The sequence below is a fragment of the Loxodonta africana genome, chromosome 5 (genome assembly GCF_030014295.1).
Source record: "Loxodonta africana isolate mLoxAfr1 chromosome 5, mLoxAfr1.hap2, whole genome shotgun sequence".
Lineage (NCBI taxonomy): Eukaryota > Metazoa > Chordata > Mammalia > Proboscidea > Elephantidae > Loxodonta > Loxodonta africana.
Genome location: NC_087346.1, coordinates 117,809,161 through 117,832,319, shown reverse-complemented (window position 1 = coordinate 117,832,319; position 23,159 = coordinate 117,809,161). Strand labels below are relative to the sequence as shown.

The following is a 23,159-nucleotide window of genomic DNA, read 5'->3' as shown; positions in this document are numbered from 1 at the left end:
TGATGATGTTAGATATGAACCGTACCTAACTGTTCAGACTTACGTACAAATTAGACTTAAGTATAGAACTCATTTGTAATCCGGGGACTGCCTATAATATGATTGACTGTGTGAGTATATATATGTGATAGTATGTATATATATTTATATACCCATACATACATATGTATATGTGTATGCATATATATGTATACACACATACATATATGTTTGATTGTGTGTATATGTGTATATACACATATTTTTTGAGCAGTTTCAAATACTTTGCAAAAATGGAATATAAATAAATAGTGCAATAATACTTTATTACTAATTTCAGCCTTTAATCAGTGAAGAAAGTCTGATTGCTTTTCTAATTGTCTTTTTTTGTGACATAGTAACCATGCTTTTGGGTCAGTGTAATTATCATTATAAATTCCATCTTAATGGTGATTTTTGTGTTTTTTGCTTTAGAAAAGGGAGTCCTTTATGTTTGAAAAAGATTTTGCCACCAAACTGAAGGAGAAGCAACTCTTTGAGATATTTCCGACCATTAACCAAAATTTTCTGATGGACATTTTTCAGGACCACAAGTGAGTGCTAGAAGGATTGTCTCTAGTTTCTGCTGTCATGGCACTGAAAGAATATGCCATACACTTTAACTCTTTATTTTTTAAAATAATAAAATATGCCTGTAATACCTGTTGCTGTCTAGTTGATTCCGATTCATAGCTACCCTATAGAACAGAATAGAACTGCCCGTAAAGTTTCTAAGGCTGTAATCTTTACAGAAGCAGACTTCAACATCTTTCTACCGTGAAGTGGCTGGTGGGTTTGAACTGCCTACCTTTTGGTTAGCAACCAGGCACTAAACCACTGTGCCACCAGGGCGCCTTAAAAGTATTGTGGATATATAATAAACAGTTCAAATGCAATCTACATAGTATAGAAAGTGAGTAGTTTCTGGCAGTTGATTCATATTCCTCAAGATTTTTTTCTTATACATGCTGATGTGTGTGCATACACATGTCTGTATGCTTTTGTGTGTGTATATATAAATATATATTCCACTGAAAAAGAGATTGTGTGTTATGTACTGTTTTTTAGCTTTGCCGATATTTATTTTTTGTCCATATATAGTTAACTGCTCTTTTTAAAGTCTACAGAGTCTTTCACAGTAGGAAATACCATAATTTATTTAAACTTGCTCCTTTTTATGGACTTTTTGACTCTAAGAGAAATTGGTAACCAGCTTGCATTGAACATTCCTGAACATACATCTTTGTGTACATAGGTGTCTTAGTCATCTAGTGCTGCCATAACAGAAATACCACAAGTGGATGGCTTTAACAAAGAGAAATTTACTTTCTCATAGTCTGGTAGGTTACAAGTCCAAATTAAGGGCATTGACTTCAGAGGAAGGCTTTCTGTGTCAGCTCTGGAGGAAATCTTCCCCTGGTCCAGGAACTTCTCAGGCACTAGGACCCCCATGTCCAAAGGATGTGCTCTGCTCCTGGTGCTGCTTTCCTGCTGGTATGAGGTCCCCCCTTGCTTCTATCTTTTATATCTCAAGAGATTGCCTCAAGACACAATCTAGTCCTGTAGGTTGAGTCCTGCCTCACTAACACAACTGCTACCCATCCTGCCTCATTAACAGAGGCATGATTTACAACACATAGGAAAATAACATAATACCAGGAATCATGGCCCAACCCAGCTGATACACACTTTTTTTTTTTAATAATTTTTATTGTGCTTTAAGTGAAAGTTTACAAATCAAGTCAGTCTCTTCACACAAAAACCCATATACACCTTGCTACACATTCCCAGTTACTCTCCACCTAATGAGACAGCCCGCTCTCTCCCTCCACTCTCTCTTTTCATGCCCTTTTCGCCAGCTTCTATCACCCTCCACCCTCTCATCTTCCCTCCAGGCAGGAGATGCCAACATAGTCTCAAGTGTCCACCTGATCCAAGAAGCTCACTCCTCACCAGCATCCCTCTCCAACCCATTGTCCAGTCCAATCCATGTCTGAAGAGTTGGCTTTGGAAATGGTTCCTGTCCTGGGGCAACAGAAGGTCTGGGGGCCACGACCACTGGGGTCCTTCCAGTCTCAGTGAGACCATTAAGTCTGGTCCTATGAGAATTTGGAGTCTGCATCCCACTGCTCTCCTGCTCCTCAGGGGTTCTCTGTTGTGTTCCCTGTCAGGGCAGTCATCGGTTGTAGCCAGGCACCATCTAGTTCTTCTGGTCTCCGGATGATGTAGTCTCTGGTTCATGTAGCCCTTTCTGTCTCTTGGGCTCGTAATCGCCTTACGTCCTTGGTATTCTTCATTCTCCTTTGCTCCAGGTGGGTTGAGACCAATTGATGCATCTTAGATGGCTGCTTGCTAGCGTTTAAGACCCCAGACGCCACTCTTCAAAATGGGATGCAGAATGTTTTCTTAAAAGATTTTATTATGCCAATTGACTTAGATGTCCCCTGAAACCATGGTCCCTGGACCCCTGCCCCAAACTACGCTGGCCTTCGAAGCATTCAGTTTATTCAGGAAACTTCTTTGCTTTTGGTTTAGTCCAGTTGTGCTGACCTCCCCTGTATTGTGTGCTGTCTTCCCCTGCACCTAAAGTAGTTCTTATCTACTATGTAATTAGTGAATACCCCTCTCCCACCTTCCCTCCTTCCCCCCTTCTCGTAACTACAAAAGAATGTTCTCTTCTCAGTTTAAACTATTTCTCAAGTTCTTATAATACTGGTCTTATACAATATTTATCCTTTTGCAACTGACTAATTTCACTCAGCGTAATGCCTTTCAGGTTCCTCCATGTTATAAAATGTTTCACAGATTTCTCACTATTCTTTATCGATGCGTAGTATTCCATTGTGTGAATATACCATAATTTATTTATCCACTCATCTGTTGATGGGCACCTTGGTTGCTTCCATCTTTTTGCTATTGTAAACAGTGCTGCAGTAAACATGGGTGTGCATATATCTGTTCGTGTAAAGGCTCTTATTTCTCTAGGACATATTCCAAGGAGTGGGATTGCTGGATCATATGGTAGTTCTATTTCTAGCTTTTTAAGGAAGCGCCAAATCGATTTCCAAAGTGGTTGTACCATTTGACATTCCCACCAGCAGTGTAGAAGTGTTTCAGTCTCTCCATAGCCTCTTCAACATTTATTATTTTGTGTTTTTTGGATTAATACCAGCCTTGTTGGAGTAAGATGAAATATCATTGTAGTTTTGATCTGCATTTCTCTGATGGCTAACGATCGTGAACATTTCCCCATGTATCTGTTAGCTACCTGAATGTCTTTTTTACTGAAGTGTCTATTCATATCTTTTGCCCATTTTTAATAGGGTTATTTGTCTTTTTGTAGTTGAGTTTTTGCAGTATCATGTAGATTTTAGAGATCAGGCACTGATCAGAAATACCATAGCTAAAAATGTTTTCCCAGTTTGTGGGTAGTCTTTTTACTCTTTTGGTGAAGTCTTTGGATGAGCATAAGTGTTTGATTTTTAGGAGCTCCCAGTTATCTAGTTTTTGTTCTGTGTCCTTTATAATGTTTTGTATACTGTTTATGCCATGTATTAGGGCTCCTAACGTTGTCCTTATTTTTTCTTCCATCATCTTTATCGTTTTAGATTTTATATTTGGGTCTTTGATCCATTTTGAGTTAGTTTTTACACATGGAGTGAGGTATAGGTCTTGTTTCATTATTTTGCAGATGAATATCCAGTTCTGCCAGCACCATTTGTTAAAAAGACTGTCTTTTCCCCATTATACTGTTTTGGGGCCCCTGTCAAATATCAACTGCTCATATATGGATGGATTTATGTCTGCATTCTCAATTCTGTTCCATTGGTTCATGTATCTTTTGTTGTACCAGTGCCAGGCTGTTTTGACTACTGTGGCGGTGTTCTAAAATCAGGTAAGGTAAGGCCTCCCAGTTTGTTCTTCTTTTTCAGTAATGCCTTATTTATCCGGGGCCTCTTTCCCTTGCATATGAAATTGGTGATTTGTTTTTCCATCCCATTAAAGGATGTCCTTGGGATTTGGATTGGAATTGCATTAAATGTATAGATCACTTTTCGTAGAACAGACACATTTATAATGTTAAGTCTTCTATCCATGAGCAAGGTATGTTGTTCCACTAATGTAAGTCTCTTTTGGTTTCTTGCAGAAGTGTACTATAGTTTTCTTTGTATAAGTCTTTTACATCTCTTTTAAGATTTATTCCTAAGTATTTTATCTTCTTGGGGGCTACTGTCAATGGCATTGATTTGGTGATTTCCTCTTCGATGTTCTTTTTGTTGGTGTAGAGGAATCCAACTGATTTTTGTATGTTTATCTTGTATCCGTATATTCTGCTGAACTATTCTATTAGTTTGAGTAGTTTTTTGGAGGATTCCTTAGGGTTTTCTGTGTATAAGATCTTGTTATCTGCAAATAGAGATACTTTTACTTCTTCCTTGCCAATCTGGATGCCCTTTATTTCTTTATCTAGCCTAATTACTCTGGCTTGGACTTCCAGCACAATGTTGAATAAGAGTGGTGAGAAAGGGCATCCTTGTCTGGTTCTGGATCTCAATGGGAATGTTTTCAGGCTCTGTCCATTTAGGGTGATGTTGGCTATTGGCTTTGTATAAATGCCCTTTATTATATTGAAAAATTTTCCTTCTATTCCTATTTTGCTGAGAGTTTTTATCATCAATGAGTGTTGAAGTTTGTGAAATGCCTTTTCTGCATCAATTGATAAAATCATGCGAGTCTTGTCTTTTGTTTTATTTATGTGGTGGATTACATTAATTGTTTTTCTAATGTTGAACCATCCCTGCATACCTGGTATGAATCCCACTTGGTCATGGTGAATTATTTTTTTGGTATGTTGTTGAATTCTATTGGCTAGAATTTTGTTGAGGATTTTTGCATCTACATTCATGAGGGTTATAGGTCTATAATATTCTTTTCTTGTGGTGTCTTTACCTGGTTTTGGTATCAGGGATATGGTGGCTTCATAGAATGAGTTTGGTAGTATTTCGTCCTTTTCTGTGCTCTGAAATATCTTTAGTAGTAGTGGTGTTAACTCTTCTCTGAACATTTGGTAGAACTCTGCAGTGAAGCCGTCTGGACCAGGGCTTTTGTTTTGTTGGGAGTTTTTTGATTACCTTTTTAATGTTTTCTTTTGTTATGGGTCTTTTTAGTTGTTCTGGGTCTGGTTTACCTCTGTTTGTGTTAGTTTAGGTAGGTAGTGTGTTTCTAGGAATTCTTCCATTTCTTCTAGGTTTTCAGATTTGAGTATACTTTTTCATAGTAATCTGATATGATTCTTTTAATTTCGGTTGGGTCTGTTGTAATACTACCAATCTCTTTTCTTATTTGGGTTATTTGCTTCCTCTCCTGTTTTTCTTTTGTCAGTTTGGCCAATGGTTTATCAATTTTGTTGATTTTTTCAAAAAACCAGCTTTTGGTCTTATTAATTCTTTCGATTGTTTTTCTGTTTTCTATTTCCTTTAGTTTAGCTCTAATTTTTAGTATTTGTTTTCTTCTGGTGCCTGAGGGTTTCTTTTGTTGCTCTCTTTCTATTTGTTCAAGTTGTAGGGATAATTCTTTGATTTTGGCCCTTTCTTCTTTTTGGATGTGTGCATTTATTGATATAAGTTGGCCCATGAGCACCACTGTTGCTGTGTCCCAGAGGTTCTGATAGGAAGTGTTTTCATTCTCATTGGATTCTCTGAATTTCTTTATTCCATCCTTAATGTCTTCTATAATCCCGTCTTTTTTGAGCAGGTTATTGTTCAGTTTCCAAGTTTTTGATTTCTTTTCCATGCTTTTCCTGTTATTGATTTCTACTTTCATGGCCTTATGGTCAGAGAAGATGCTTTGTAATAGTTCAATGTTTTGGATTCTGCTAAGGCTTTCTTTATAACCTAATATGTGGTCTCTTCTAGAGAATGTTCATGTGCACTAGAAAAGAAAGTATAGTTGGTTGCTGTTGAGTGGAGTGTTTTGTATATGTCTGTGAGGTCAAGTTGGTTGATTGTGGCATTTAGATCTTCCGTGTCTTTATTGAGCTGCTTTCTGGGTGTCCTGTCCTTCACTGAAAGTGGTGTGTTGAAGTTTCCTACTATTATTGTGGAGCTGTCTATCTGACTTTTCAATGCTGATAGAGTTTGTTTTATGTATCTTGCAGCCCTGTCATTGGGTGCATAAATATTTAATATGGTTGTATCTTCTTGGTATATTGTGCTTTTAATTATTATATATAGTATCCTTCCTTATCCTTTCTGATGGATTTAATTTTAAAGTCTATTTTGTCAGAAATTAATATTGCCACTCCTGCTCTTTTTTGGTTGTTGTTTGCTCGATATATTTTTTTCCATCCTTTGAGTTTTAGTTTGTTTGTGTCTCTTAAGTCTAAGGTGTGTCTCTTGTAGACAGCATATAGATGGATCTTGTTTTTTAATCCATTCTGCCACTCTCTGTCTCTTTACTGGTGCATTTAGTCCATTTACATTCAGGGTAATTATGGATAGGCATGAATTTAGTGCTATCAGTTTGTTGTCTTTTTTTGTGTGTTGACAGTTTCTTTTTCCCACTTGATTTTATGTGCTGAGTAGATTATATATTGTCTTTTTCTCATATTTGTTGTTGTTGATTTTGTTTCTGCTGAGTCTGTATTTCTCCCTTGTATTTTATTTTGATGAGTAGGACAGTTTGTCTCGTTTGTGGTTACCTTATTATTTACCCCTATTTTTCTCAATTTTTAACTAACTTTTATTTCTTTGTATCGCCGTATCTTCCTCTCCATATGGAAGGTGTATGATTACATTTCTTAGTCCCTCTTTATTATTTTAATGTTGTCTTCTTTTATATAATAAGATTACCATTACCCTGTGTTGGGCTTTTTTTTTTTTTCAGTCTTTGTTTTTTTAATTGGATTTCCCTGTGTGGGTTGACTTCTGGTTTCTCTGCCTAGTGTTCTAGTCTTGGGTCGATACCTGATATTATTTATTTTCTAACCAAAGAACTCCCTTTAGTATTTCTTGTAGTTTTGGTTTGGTTTTTACGAATTCCCTCAACTTGTGTTCATCTGGAAATGTCTTAATTTCACCTTCATATATTTAAGAGACAGTTTTGATATACTTGGCAGGCAGTTTTTTTCCTTCAGTGTTTTAAATACGTCATGCCGTTGCTTTCTTGCCTGTATTGTTTCTGCTGACTAGTCCGAGCTTATTCTTATTGGCTCTCGCTTGTAGGTGACTTTTCTTTTATCCCTTGCTGGTCTTATAATTGTGTCTTTATCTTTGGTTTTCAGAAGCTTGGTTATAATATGTCTTGGTGACTTTCTTTTAATATCTACCTTATGTGGAGTTCGATGAGCATCTTGGATAGATATCTTCTCATCTTTCACAATATCAGGGAAATTTTCTGCCAACAAATCCTGAACAATTTTCACTGTATATTCTTTTATCCCTCCCTGTTCTGGTACTCCAATCACTCATAGGTTATTTCTCTGGAAAGAGTCCCACATGATTCTTAAGGTTTCTTCATTTTTTAAGAATTCTTTTATCTGATTTTTCTTGACATATATTAGTACCAAGTGATTTATCTTCAAGTTCAGAAATTCTAGCTTCTACTTGCTCAGTTCTGCTCCTCTGACTTTGTATTGAGTTATGTAATTCTGTAATTTTATTGTTAATCTTCTGAATTTCTGATTGCTGTCTGTCTATGGATTTTTCCAGCTTATTAAACTTTTCATTATGTTCCTGAATAATCTTTCTGATTTCTTCAGTTGCTTTATCTGTGTGCTCTTTGGCTTGTTCTGCATATTGGCTCATTTTCTTCCTGATGTCTTGAAGGGTTCTGTATATTAAACTTTTGTATTCTGCATCTGGTAATTCCAGGAATGCACTTTCATCTAAAAGATCCCTGGATTCTTTGTTTTGAGAGCCTGTTGAGGTGACCATGGTCTGTTTCTTTATGTGACTTGATATTGAATGTTGTCTCTGAGCCATTTATAAGTTATTATATTAGTTTATGCTTTTTTTTTCCTTACTGTGTCGTAGGTGCTTGCTTTGTTTTGTTTCATATACCCCTATGGGTTGCTTGAATGAGCTAGCTTGATTATTTTCACCTTTGGAGCTCTGGTGTCCTGTCCCCAGCTGGCTAGAGTTGTTATCAGGTATATCAGTCTAGGAGTCCATTCAGTTTTCTTGTATGAATTCAGCTCAGGTTTCCAGGTAGCTAATATCAAGTGTGTGGTACAGGCTCTGTCCTACAGTCTCAGAGGGGCAGGGGTGATTGGCGTATATACCTGTATCTGATTGCAGCAGGGGGTCATTCTCTGAACAAGGCAGGTGGCTGAGAACTGACCCCCAAGTGTCTCCGAGGAAAACGTGTCTCTGTTCCCTAGAGCATGCTGGTGGGTGGGTTCTGCAGAGGGACCATGGGCACCCAACGTTTTTGTCGTAAGGACTGGGAGGTACCAGTTCTCTTTGGACCCCTGTTGCCGGTGGCCGGGTGACCTGAGTGGAGCTACCAGTCCTTAGGTCACTGTTGTGGGTAGATGAGGACCTTGTTTAATAGGCAAAGCAATGTCAAATGTCAGAAACCCACCTCTCCACTGCACAGCTGAAATGGTTGGAGTTTGCCAACAAGGGCCTATTTTCCCAAAATAGGCCCACACAGGTCCACGCTGAAGGGAAAGGCGCTCTAGGTCCACGAACGGTTATGCCTGGACAGGAGCCGCTTTTTTCATGAGGTCCCATGGTTAATGGAGCTAGCAAATTATCTTTACCCCCCAGGTGCAAATTTTTTCCTTCCCCAAGGCCGGGAGGATGGCTCTATGTGCTCACCAGGGTCTATCTCAGGCCTAGGGATTCAGCCTCTGAAGGTGGGGTGGGGGGAGGGGGCGCAGTAAAAAATACTCAAGTGCTTAGCTTTTGCCGAGAGTGCCCTTCTCCTCCGGTTCCGGAGGTGCGAGTGGGTTTTGTGGCTGGCTGCTTCTCCCAGAGGAAACTGCGGCCAAATGCTAGGAGCCGCCTGCGACCTCAGCCGCCGCCACTGCTCTGGGAACGGTGCCTGAGGGCTCCCCGCGATTCAGGTCCAGTAACTCCTCTCCGGTTCTGAACAGTCTCTTCCTTCCCGTCCCTCAGTTCGTTGCCTAAGCTTGCCTTTGATGCTCAGCGCTCCCAGCTTGTCACAAATACACTCGTTTCACTTGTTTTTTTGGGTCTTTGTTGTAAAGAGGGCTCGCCGGAAGCGTCTGTCTGTTCCGCCATCTTGGGTCCGCCTCTTGATACGCACATTTTTTGGGGGACAGAATTCAATCCATGACAGTGGGTGAATGCTGTCCTAGGATAGTTCCTAGAAGTGAAATTTTGTACAGCTAAAGCCAAATTTACTTTAATAATGGCTGGTGTTTTGAACTCACCCAGCAGTTCCACAGAGAAAGACCTGTCAGTCTGCTTCCATAAAGATTACAGGCTAGGAAATCCTGTGAGGCAGTTCTGCTCTGTAAATTGAAAATTGACCCAACAGCATCCACCAACAACACCAGTTACAGGAGTCCCTGGGTGAGAGAAATGGTTAAACACTCAACTACTAACTGAAAGATTGGCTGTTTGAATCCAACCACAGGGACCTAGGAAGAAAGTCCAGGGAATCAGATTCTGAAAGATCATAGCCATGAAAATCTCCCTATGGAGCAATTCTACCCTGAAACACATGGGGTTGCCATGAGTTGGAACCAGCTTGAAGGCAACTTGGTGGTGGTGGTGGTATATCAGTTTCATGCGCAGATATCATCATCTTCCTTGGATATTAGAAGTCTATAAAAATTTTGCCAATTTTATGGGAAAAATGAAATATTATTGTTTAAATCTTCCTGATGACTAGTAAGGTTGAGCTTTTTTTCATGTATTTTTTTATTAATTGCTTTTGGTTGTTTTTATTTCTTTCCAGATTTTAATCTTTATCTGTTAATATAGAATGCATTTGTTTATAGATACTTTTTTTTATTGTGGTAAAATATACTCAAAAAAACATATGCCAGGTCACCAATTTCTACATTCTACTATGACACTTTTAATTTCTTAACCTGTGTATAGTCTCTTTTGTCATATATGTATTTTAATTCATGCATTTTATCAGAAAATCTTGTATTGTTTCTGAGTTTTATGTCTCTTTTTTAGGCTGTCCGTCCTACCTCAATATTATAAAAGTATTTTCTTCTAGTATTTTTTATAGTTTAAAAAGTTGTAATTCATTTAACATTTTTATGTACGATATGAGGTAGAGATCTAACTTATTTTCCCCAATGATTAACCACATGAAAGGGTTATCTTTACCTACTGATATTTTTTTTTACTGATATTAGGTATCCAAAAACAACCAAACCTGTTGCCATCAAGTCGATTCCGACTCATAGCAACCCTATAGGACAGAGTAGAACTGCCCCATAGAGTTTCCAAGGAGCGCCTGGTGGATTTGAACTGCCGACCTTTCAGTTAGCAGCTGTAGCACTTAACCACTATGCCACCAGGGTTTCCATATTAGGTATAACCACTGTTATATACCACATTCTCAAGTATGTGTTTTCTTTTAAAGACTGTTTTTTTCCATTGAGCTATTTGGTACTAAGTTACTGTCATATTGTTTTAATTATTGTAGTATTATATATTTTGATGTTTGGTATGTTAGGATTTCTTTTGATTTGAATAATATATACTTAAAAAAATCGTCATGGGTACTTCTTTTTTAAAATTGTTTTATTGTGTTTACAAGACTTATCCATGTTGTATCATATAGCAGGACTTCATCTCTTCTATGGCAGCGTAACATTCCATTATATGTATTACCACATTCATGTGTCGATGGACATTTAGTTTATTTCTAGCTTTTGGCTATTGTGAACAGTGCTGCAGTAATGAATAAGATATGCCTTTGTCTCAGTTATCTGGTGCTGCTATAACAGAAGTACCACGAGTGGACGACTTTAACAAACAGAAATTTATTGTTAATAGTCTAGGAGGCTAGAAGGGTGCTGCCTCCAGGGGAAGACTTTCTCTGTCCCTCAGTTCTGGCGAAAGGTCCTTGTCATCACCTTCCCCTGGTCTAGCTTCTCAGTGCAGGAACCCCGGGTCCAAAGGGTGTGCTCTGCTCCTGGCTCTTCTTGTTTGTTGGTAATGAGGTACCTCTCCTCTGTGCTTGCCTCTCTCTTTTATACCTCAAAAGAGATTGACTCAAGATACAACCTAATCCTATAGAAAGGGGCCTGCCTCATTAACTGCTTCTACTCCTGCCTCATTAAAATCATAAAGGCAAAACAACAACAACTGTTGTCTCATAGGGACCCTATCGGTCGGAGTAGAACTGTCCCATAGGGTTTCCAGGTAGCTGCTGGTAGATTCAAACTGCTGACTGTTTGGTTAGCAGCTGAGCTCTTAACCACCCAGGAGGGCTCCATTAACATCATAGAGGTTAGGATGTACATCACAGAGGAAAATTACATCAGCTCACAAGATGGAGGACAACCATACAATACTAGAAATCATGGCCTAGCCAAGTTGACACACATTTTTGGGAGATACAATTCAGTCCATAACAACCTTTGATCATATACTTTTCTTAAATCCTTATTTTAGCAAGAATTTGTTTTAAACAGATGCCTTTTAAAATCTTTTGAGAATCTAATATAGATTTTGTTCTTTAGTTTGTTAATGTTATTAATAATAAATGTTAGTTACCATTAAGTTGGCTCCAATGCATAGTGACCTTATATACAACAGAACTAAATGTTGGCTAAATCTGTGCCATCTTTATGATCATTGTTATGTTTGAGTTCATTGTTGTGGCTATTGTATCAGTTGGTTTCATTGAGGGTTTCCCTCATTTTCACTGACCCCTACTTTACCCAACATATGTCTTTTTATAGAGCTTGGTCTTTCTTGATGACATGTCCAAAGTAAGTGAGCCAAGTTTTGCTGTCCTTGCTTCTAAGGAGCATTCTAGTTGTATCCCTTCCAAGACAAATTTGTTTGTTCTTTTGGCAGTCCACGGTATAGTCAATATTCTTTGCCAGCACCACAATTCAAATATATCTGTTCTTCTGTCTTCCTTGTTCTTTGTCCAGCTTTCTCATGCATATGAGGTGATCGAAAAGACCATGGCTTGGGTCAGGCGCCCCTTAATTATCAAAGTGACATCTTTGCTTTTTAAAACATTCAGCATACAGATCAAATAAGTAAGGTGAAAGGATACAATACTCCCATATATACCTTTGCCAATTTTAAACCATTCAGTATCCCCGTATTCTGTTTGAACGACTGCCTCTTGATCTATGTATGAGTTCCATATGAACACGATTAAGTATTCGGGAATTCCCATTCTTTGTAATGTTATCCATAATTTGATCCATACAACTTGATCCATACATACATAATTTTGTTCCATACAAGTCAAATGCCCCGCATAGCTGATAAAACACGGGTAAATGTGTTTCTCATAGTTTCTGCTTTTGGCCAAGATCCAACTGACATTAGCGTTGATATCCCTCATTCCATGTCCTCTTCTGAATCCGGCTTGAACTTCTGGCAGCTGGGTCAACCATGGTGGACAAGTTTTAATGGAGAAAGACAGACCTGGCGATCTACCTCTGAAAACTAGCCAGTGTAAGCCATATGTATAACAATGGAACATTGTCTGATACAGTGCTGGAAGATAAGTCCCTCAGGTTGGAAGGCACTCAAGATACAACTGCAGAAGAGCTGTCTTCTCAAAGTAGAGTCAAGCTTAATGATGTGGGTGGAGTTAAGCTTTTGGGACCTTCATTTGCTGATATAGCATGATTCAGAATGAGAAGGAGCAGCTGCAGACATCTATTAGTAATTAGACAGTGGAGTGCACTAATTATGGATCAAGGAAATTTGGAAGTCATTAAAAATGAAATGGAACACTGAGAGATTAATATCCTAGGCTTTAATGAGCTGAAATGGACTATTATTGGATATCTTGGACGTGACAGTCGTAAGTCTGCTATACCAGGAACAACAAATTTAAGAGGAAGGGCATTGCATTTATTGTCAAAAAGAACATTTCAAGATCTATCCTGAAGTACAACATTGTCAATGATAGGTTAATCTCCATATACCTACAGAGAAGACCAGTTGATATGACTATTATTGAAATTTACACACCAACCGTGAATGCTGAAGGAATTGAAGATTTTTATGAGTTCATACAATCTGAAATTGATCGAATATACAGTCAAGATGGCATTGATAATTACTGGTGATTGGAATGTGAAAGTTAGAAACAAGAAGGAACAGTAGTTGGAAAATATGACCTTCGTTAAAGAAATGATGCAAGAGATTGCAAGATAGAATTCTGCAAGACCAGTGTCTTATTCATTAGAAATACTATTTTTTCAACAACAGAATTACACGCAAACTTCATTGGATGAATTATACAGCAATCAAATTGACTACATCAGTGGAAAGAGACGATGGAGCAGCTCAATATTATCAGTCAGCATAAAGCCAGGGGCTGGCTGCAGAACTGCTTACCATTTGCACATGTACAATTTCATGTTGAAGCTGAAGAGAAAGAAAATCAAAGCAAGTCTGTGAGAGCCAAAGTACAACCTTGAATACATCCTTCCTGAATTTAGAGACCATCTCAAGAATAGATTTGATGCACTGAACACTTATGTCCGAAGACATCAAGCATACATGAGTAAATTAAAAGGTCAATAAAAAGAAAGGAAAGAAGGTAAAGACCGAAATGGATGTCAGAAGAGACTCTGAAACTTGCTCTTACGCACAGAGTAGCTAAAACTAACAGAAGAAATAATAAAGTAGAAGAGCTGAACAGAAGATTTCAAAGGGTGTCTCGAGAAGACAAAGTAGAGTTAGAAAACCAAAAGGGAGGAATACAGTCAACATTTCTTAAGCTGAAAGAACTGAAGAGAAAATTCAAGCCTCCAGTTGCAATACTGGAGGATCCTATGAGCAAAATATTGAATGACGCAGGAATCATCAAAAGAATGTGGGGAGAATACACAGAATCATTGTACCAAAAATAATTGGCCAGCGTTCAACCATTTCAGGAGGTAGTATATAATCAAGAACTGTTATTGAAGGAAGAAGTCCAAACTACACTGAAGGCATTGGCGAGAAACAAGTCTCCAGGAATTGACAGAATACCACTACCAGTGTCTCAACTAACTGATGTAACACTGGAAGTGCTCACTTGTCTATGTCAAGAGATTTAGAAGACAGCTGCCTGGCCAATTGACTGGAAGAGATGCATATTTGTATGCATTCAAAGGCAATCAAACAAAATGCAGAAGTTATCAAACAATATTGTTATCAAATGCTTGAAAAATTTTTCTGAAGATAATTCTGAAAACCTGGGACAAAAACAGCCCAGAGTTGTTCCATAGGCAAGGTGAGGGGCTGTTTTAGTCCTTTCTGGGGATAGTCAGAAGTGACTGGCCATCCAGGCACCTCAGGGTAATTGATCGATTCCCTCTCTTTGCCTGCCAACAACTAGATAATTCACCTATGGCTGTAGCTTCAGCTTCATCCTAGTAAGAAGAATAGGCTCAGTTACTGCAGCGTGTGCCTGAGGTCTAATCTACCAGAGCAGTACTCCTCAAACACAAGTTGTGGAAACTGGCTTCCAGCACCATGGATAGGCAAGCTGAATGGTTTTAAGGCTAGGAAGGATACAGATAATTGCTGGTAGCTTCTGGCTCCAGTTATCCCGTCTGTGTTTAGGTAGCAAGATGAGAGGGCTAAAGTAGAATTGGTATGCCCAAATGGCTCCTCTTCAAGAATTGTCTAAGTAGATTGAGGAATAACAAAATAGTACAGTGATACTGAATTTCTCAAATAATCCTGTGTGATTTGCCCTCTGTTATCTGGGAGAGATCAGGGGCATAAGTAGAATGAAATAATGAGTAACACTATAAAAATCATTTATAATTTGCTTTGGAATGTGTTTCTTTAGATATTAGAAAATGGATATTTCAGGTATTTGTCAATTTGTAAAATTTCATACTAGAGATAATACAGCATTGCCTTGAAAACATGTCTGATTAATGTGGGGATGACAGGAAGGATAGAGTTTCCTTCTTCCCTTTCTGTGTCTTGCTTGGAATTTCTTTGTGTAGAACCCTGTGGTATAAGTGAAAAGTGGAATTTGACACAGTCGAAGTGTCAGCTTAATGGCATATTGTCTGTTTTTGGTGTATGAAGGAAACTGAAACCATGTGTGACTCCAGGAAAAGATTTCAAGAGTGTATGTCATATAATGAAAGAAAGATTTGTTGTTGATAATCTGCCTGGAATAAAGGATCAGAAATTGAGTTATCGATATGTTATCTTTTGATATTCATTTTTTAAAAACTAGCTTCTGAGTCTGTTACTTGACTGTATTTCTGAGGTTTTGAAGTACACAGTGAACATTTAATTTCAATGCTGACAACTTAAAAAGTGAGCTAGTTTTTCACATTATAAAATGCTCGCAGGATTGCTTATGTTAGTGTTTCTACATAACATTTATTTTCATTTATTGACATTGTTTTTCTACTGAAACTTTCTACAGCTGTTGTTTAGAACAAACAGTGCAATTTCTAAACTGTGTTCTGGAAGGAGACCCTGTAAAAACAGTTGTAGCACAAGAGTTTGCTCACCAAAATGAGAATGTCACTTCTCAAACTGCACAAAAGCCTAAAGAGAAAAAGGTATGAAGTTATTTATTTTTACTGTAATGGTAAATAATTGTATACAAAAATATAATAGGTCCATTGAGATCATTTAATGATTATCTCTATTTTGACTAGATTGGAAGTTTAATCACCAGTAAATAGCATATTTGGTTTAAAATATCTACTCAAAAGAATTAATTTATAGCTGATTATTTTTTTTTTTTTTTAAGGCATACAAGCAAGTGATTTTCTGCATCTTACTGTGTAAACTCTGCATATTAGAGTATAAAGCTTACTTGAATAACAGTAGGGTGGTAATATAATGGGCCTTAAGGTATAAATAATACGGGTAGAAATTGTTTTGGCAACTTTTTGATTTTTTTTGGTAGTTTTTTTTCCTGGGGTGGCTCATCTTGTAATGAGGATATGCAGTTACTAACAAATATAAAATTGAGGGTGTAGGCCTGACAGGTTTGATTTGTGTAGAGAGTTAGATATACTTAAATTGTTCTAGAATTTTCTGAGAAAAGCTAGATTTCTGGGTTTTAATTTTCTGTTTTTGTCTGTATGAATGTATTTGCTTTTATTTTAGAAAGTCTGTCTCTAATTTTAGAAAGTTGACTGAAAATTATGGTACTTTGTGGGTATCAGAATGCAATTTCAATATGGAATTACAAGTGAAATATTCCACAGTAATAAATATACAATATAAGTCTGTTTAATATACATATTGTATATAGTAATATGCTTTATTAAAATATATTTACTAAATGTACAACATAAGCATATGTAGTAATGCATGTATGTTTTTTGATTCTTGGCTCATAGAAATAATTTATTTCAACTTGGTTGTTATTTTGACATGCTTTACCTGATAAAGGAGCCCTGATGGTGCAATGGTTAAGCTCTAGGCTGCTAACTGAAACGTCAGCAGTTCAAACCCACCAGCTGTTCTGTGGAAGAAGGACTTGGCAGTCTGCTTCTGTAAAGATTACAGCCTTGGAAACCCTATGGTGCAGTTCTATACTGTCCTATAGGCTCGCTATGAGTTGGAATCGACTCGATGGCAATGGATTTGGTTTAGGTTTTGGTTTTTACATGATGAGTTCAGATGATTAACTTGTCTGTAGTTTCTGACAGAAACAATGCTTGAGCAGTCATCATGGTGCTGCTATATGTAGCCCAACAAAAAGTTTTTGAATGAGGAATATTGTAGGATGCCATGAGGTTGGTCTAAGCAGAAAGGGAATCAGTTATAAAAACGTGTCTAAAGAATGAACATGGTAATATATTTTAGTCTATAGAAAATAAATGTAAAGAGTGTATATGAAAGTACTCTTAATGCTCTGGTGTTTGTTAAGATAAGGTCCTCTTCAAGAATGTTGGGCTTCATTCCCTTGCTTTATTTTTTTCATTGTGGTAAAATATATATAACAGAACATTTACCATTTCAATCATTTTTGTGTATACAATTCAGTGACACAAATTACATTTACCGTGTTGTGTAACAATTAGCACACCATTATCTCTTTACAGATTTTTTCATCACCCTTAACAGAAACTCAGTATCCCTTAAGCAATACCTGCCCATTTCCTCATTTTTTTTTCATTCAATACATATTTTTATTTTTATTGTGCTTTTGGTGGAAGTTTACAGCTCTAGTTAATTTCTTATATAAAAACTTATACACATATTGTTATGTAACCTTAGTGACAGCCCACTCCCCCTTTGCACCCTGCATTTCCCGAGTCCATTCAACCACCTCCTATCCCTTTCTGCCTTCTCATCCTGCCTGTGGACAGGAGCTGCCCATTTAGTCTCATGTACCTACTTGAGCTAAGAAGCACAGTCTTCATGAGTGTTATTTTATGTTTTATAGTCCAGTCTAATCTATGTCTGAAGAGTTGGCTTCAGGAATGGTTTTAGTTCTGGGTTAACAGAGAGTCTAGGAGCCATTGTCTTCTGGGGTTCCTCCAGTCTCAGTCAGACCATTAAGTCTTGCCTTTTTACATGAATTTGAGTTCTGCATGCCACTTTTCCCCTGCTCTGTCAGGTACTCTCTTTTGTGTTCCCTCTCAGGACGGTCATTGGTGGTAGCCAGGCACCATCTAGTTCTTCTGGTCTGAGGCTGGTGGAGTCTCTGGTTTATGTGGCCCCTTTGTCTTTTGGGCTAATATTTTCCTTGTGTCTTTGGTGTTCTTTATTTTCTTTTGCTCCACAGAGGTTGGGACTGATTGATGGATCTTAGAGGGCCGCTCCTGAGCTTTTAAGACCCCAGATGCCACTCACCAAAGTGGGATGCAGAACTTCTTAATAAACTTTGTTATGCCAGTTGACGTAGATGTCCCCCAAAACCACGGTCTCCAGACCCAGGTGATATTTTTGATTTAAGGTTTAAAGATTATCTCAGGATAGTAGTTTCGGGGGTTCATCCAGCCTTCATGGCACTCGAATGTCTGGATTCTCTGGGATTTGAAATATTGTCCTCCATTTTCTCCCTTTTGATCAGAATTCTACTATGGAGTCTTTGATCAGAACATTCGGTAATGGTAGCCAGGCACCATCTTTTGGTCTTATGGCAAAAGAAGCAGTTATTCATTGGGGCAGTTAGCCACATATCCATTTCTTCCTCCTATTCCTGGCTCTCCTTCTTATTCTCTTATGCCAGGCAAATAGAGACCAGTTGTACCTTGGTTGGCTGCTTGTAAACTTTTAAGACCGTAGGTACTACACGACAAACTGAGAGATAGAACAGAAGGACTAAACATGTTAGTAGGCCAGTTAACTGAGGTGTCCCATGAAACCATGACCCTAAACCTCCAATCCAAGAAACCAAAACCAATGAGGTGTTTGGTTGTCTTGGTTGTCTATAAGCAGCCTTAGCAGCTGCTCTCATCTCCATCTATCATACAACTTTTGCCAGTTCAACTTTTTACAGGTATACAGCTTAATTGACTGCAGTTACATTAATTGACTGTGCAACCCTACCCTTAATCAGTGTAATTATTCCATCACCATAAACCTAAACTCATGCTTTATAAGTAATAAATCCCCCTTTTCCACCTCCTTTCTGTGCCTGGTAATTACTAATAAACTTTAGTCTATATGTTTGCCTGCTTTTGTCTTTTTATATGTGAGGTCATGTAATATTTGTCCTTTTGTAATTGACGTATTTCATTCAGCATAATGTCTTCAAGCTCCACTCATGTTGTACCGTGTATCAAGACTTCATTTCTCTTTCTGAATAGTATTCCATTGTATGTATATACCACATTTTGTTTATCCATTCGTTGGTGGGCATTTAGGTTGTTTCTACCTTTTGGCTATTGTGAATAGTGCTGTAGTGAACATTGGTATACAAGTCTCTGAGTCTCTGCTTTCAAGTTTTTTGGGTATATACCTACTAGTGGAATTGCTGGGTCATGTGGTAGTTCTATTTTTAGTTTTTTGAGGTACCATCACACTATTTTCCACAAGGGCTGTACCATTTTGCATTCCCACCAGCAATGAAAAAGGGTTCCAGTTTCCCCATATCCTGAGCAACATTTGTTATTTTCTGTTTTTTAATCTTATACATCCTTGTGGGAGTGAAATGATATCTCACTGTGGTTTTGGTTTGCACCTCTCAAATGGCTAATGACTTTGAACATCTTTTCACGTGTTTGGTGGCCATTTGAATGTTCCTCTGTGGTGAAATGTCTATTCACTTCTTTTGTGCATTTTTTATTGGGTTATTTGTCTTTTTGTTGCTAAGTTGTCAAAGTTTTATATATATTTTGGTTGTAGGATTCTTATGAAATTTATGGTTTACAAAGATACTTTCTTAGTAGCTTGCCTTTTTATTTTCTTGGTAAAATCTTCTGATGAACAAAAGGTTTTCATTTTTATGAGGACACATTTATTTATTTTGCTTTTTCCTGTTTGTGCTTTTGTTGTTATATTAGATAATTCACTGTTAAAATCCAGGCCCGAAAGCTTTGCCCTTAATTAGATGAATTTTAAAAAAGGAAACATTTCATCTGACCCTTGCTTATGAAAAATTATAGTAAACCATGTTACTCTGAAATGGTATAAAAATCTCATTTGTATTTTAAAGTGCTTTTCATTATATGCTGTTTTATCTTTTATTTAAAATAAATTACCAGAGAACCAAATATCATTTGTATTTTCTAGTGTGAACACCAACAGAGGCTGTAATGCTGTGAAATATCTATTAGGTCATAGTGTTAGACACTATGGGTTTTATTTTTATTTTTTTCATTATGGGGTTTTGAAAGGTCATAGAAAGCATTTTAATTATCCTCCACAGTCTTTGATTTTTATCAGAGAAGCAAGCCATATACTCATAGAAAATTTAAACATTTATATGAAACAAGCATTAAGCACCAGTGAGTGACACGGAGCCCTGGTGGCGCTGTGGTTAGGCCTCTAGCTGCTAACCAAAAGGTCAGCAGTTCAAATCCACCAGCAGCTCCTTAGAAACCCTATGGGACAGTTTTACTCTGTCCTATAGGGTTGCTATGAGTTGGAATCAATGGCAACAGGCTTGGGTTGTTTTTTTTTTTGGTTTGTTTGAGAGTGACATAAAGAGATAGGTTCTATGGATATGCTTACATAAGAGAGATCATGTCTTCTTTCATATAATAAGCTGGATGTTTGTTGCAAAAGTGAATCAGTTAACTGTATATTCTCTGATACACAGATTTGATACTACTCTGGCAATGAATTAGGTGTATGGTATCATAGATTGAATTGTGTCTGTCAAAAATATCTATATCAATTTGGCTGGGCCACAATTCCCAGTATTGTGTGATTGTCCACCATTTTGTCATCTGATGTGATTTTCCTATGTGTTGTAAATCCTACCTCTGTGATGTTAGTGAGGTGGGATAGGCAGCAGTTATGTTAATGACACAGGACTCAATCTACAAGTCTGGATTGTGTCTTGAGCCAGTGTCTTTTGAGATATAAAAGAGAAAAGTGAGCAGAGACGGGGGACCTCATATCACCAAGAAAGCAGCGCCAGGAGCAGAGCTTGTCCTTTGGACCCAGGGTTCCTGTGCAGAGAAGCTCCTAGTCCAAGGGAAGATGGATGAAAAGGACCTTCTTCCAGAGCTGACAGAGAGGGAAAGCCTTCCCCTGGAGCTGATGCTCTGAATTTGGGCGTCTAGCCCGCTAGACTTTGCGAAAATTCTGTTACAGCAGCACTGGATAACTAAGACACATGATGACACCTTTATAATTTTCTCTTCTTTATTTATTTGCCTCTTTGCTAATTTTTTCAAGCCTCTAGAGTTCTAGGGGCCAAGTAAGTAAAATGTGTGAAGAAAGAATATAACCAATTACTATTATGTATTAGACCATTTTTTCCCAACTTTTCTTGGCTTCTGGACTGCAATCGCAGGCAGGAAATCTGAAAAATTATTTTATCACTTTTGCGATATTATCTATATATGTAAATTACACACACATATATGTAATTTTTATGTAATGCCATTTAATTATATAACATGCATATTAAATGGTATTACATAAATTTTAAATCAGTATTTTGTTAAAGATTGTATTATAGAGTACATTATAATTAAAATCCTTGATGTTTTTAATAAGACAATTCTTTTTGCAATTTGGCAAAGCCCATACCATTTAATTTACTTTCAGTTAATTGTATCAGAAAAGCATAATTTATTTAAAATATTGAAAATGACATTTTGTTTGGTTTTGGGATTGAATTGCATTAAAATGTGGATTAAATTATTTGGTATGGCACCTGATGCTTGAAATTGTTCTATGCATTTAAGAAAATCAGCTTAAATCGTATTAATTAAAATTTCCCCGTAATGATAAGCTAAGAGACATATCAGATTGTTGTTTGCAAACAGCTCTTTGTAAATAACGCTTTGGAGAATTGAATGAATAAAAAGCCAAAGTGAATGTAGAAGTCACTCACTATGTTTTGTTATTTTGACATTTACTTTTGAAGTTCTAGTGACATCTGGATGTGCTGTCCAAGAATTTTGCTCAGAAAAATGCAATTTTTATATTTGGCAGAGAACGATGAGCAAATTTGCATAATAATTATTTTCATTATTCTGTTTTAAATTAGAGTTACTTTTACGTTTTGTGTCAACTAAGGATCTTTTTTGGATAAATACTGATAATTTTTTTAAAAAGTTGATTGGATTTGTACAACAGTCAGTATTACATAGTGGCTAGTGGTTGTCAGCTGATAGAAAACTGACCCATAAACTTACTTAATTGATTTTCACTAACTACCAAACATGGTCACTCTATAGGCCTTTCTGTTTAAAGAGAAAATTATTCAGTTATTTAAATAGAAATATGCCTTTGCCCTTATGTTTTCAATGACCTGAACACTTTGAGTGGGTTTGTGAACTAAAAATGGGAAATTTTTGCATTAGACAAATGAGTTTTATTCTTTGAAAAGCTTCTATTCTCTCTTTTGGCTTGATTTTGTGACTTACTTTTGTTTTGATAATTTTAGAGAACTCAACATCTCCTAAGTGTGGTTAAAAAAAAGGGGAGTACCCAGAATGGCACTGAATTAACTCAACAGCAACTGGCTTAGGTTAAAGACATTAAAAAGTTAATAACCTCAACAAAATTAAAAACTTTTGTGCATCAAAGGACTTTGTCAACAAAGTGCAAAGACAACCTATAGATTGGGAGAAAATTTTTGGGAACCATGTGTCGAATAAGGGTTTAATATACAGAATATATAAAGAACTCCTATAACTTAACAACAAAAAGACCAATAACCTCATCAATCAATGGGCCAAGGACTTGAATAGACATTTTAAGAAGATACACACATGGCCACTAGGCACATGAAAAGGTGCTCAAAGTCGTTAGTCATTAGGGAAATGGAAATCAAAACCGCAATGAGATACCAATTCACTGCACCCCCACTAGAATGGCTATAATTAAAATAACTGAAAACAATAGATGTTAGTGAAAATGTGAAGAAATAGGAAGCTCATCCATTGCTGGTGGAATTATGAAATGGTACAGCTACTGTGGAGAACAATCTAATGTTTCCTCAAAAAGTTAAATATGGAATTACCATATAATCCAGCAACTACTTATGGGTATATATCCAAAAGACCTGAAAGCAGGAACACAAAGAGATTACATGTAAACCAGTGTTCATTGCCATATTATTCACAATAGCCCAAAGATGGAAACAGCCTAAATGTCTGTCAACAGATGGAAATCAAAATGTCATACGTACATACAATAGAATATTACTCAGCCATAAAGAGAAATGAAGTCCTGATACATGCTACAACATGGATGAATCTTGAAAACATGCTGAATGAAATAGTCACAAAAGGGCAAATATTGTATGATTCTGTTTATATGAGATACCTACAATAGGCAAATCCGTACAGACCTAAGGTTATTGGTTACCAGAGGCAGCAGGAGGGAAGAGGAAGGGGA

At 37.2% G+C, this 23,159-nt stretch overlaps 1 protein-coding gene across 20 annotated transcripts in view; it reads left to right on the top strand.

The window, feature by feature from the left end:
• The window catches only part of N4BP2 (NEDD4 binding protein 2), a 107,349-nt gene that overhangs the window by 59,907 nt on the left and 24,283 nt on the right, over window positions 1-23,159 (top strand). For 18 of the 20 annotated variants that reach the window (XM_003411308.4, XM_023549813.2, XM_023549811.2 and 15 more), the window contains 2 exons: window positions 454-572; window positions 15,595-15,733. In XM_003411308.4, the coding sequence (XP_003411356.1) occupies window positions 454-572; window positions 15,595-15,733 (258 nt within the window). Of the gene's footprint in view, window positions 1-453; window positions 573-15,594; window positions 15,737-23,159 lie in introns of those variants that run through there. The other 2 variants (XR_010322113.1, XM_064285925.1) reach the window with 2 other exon arrangements.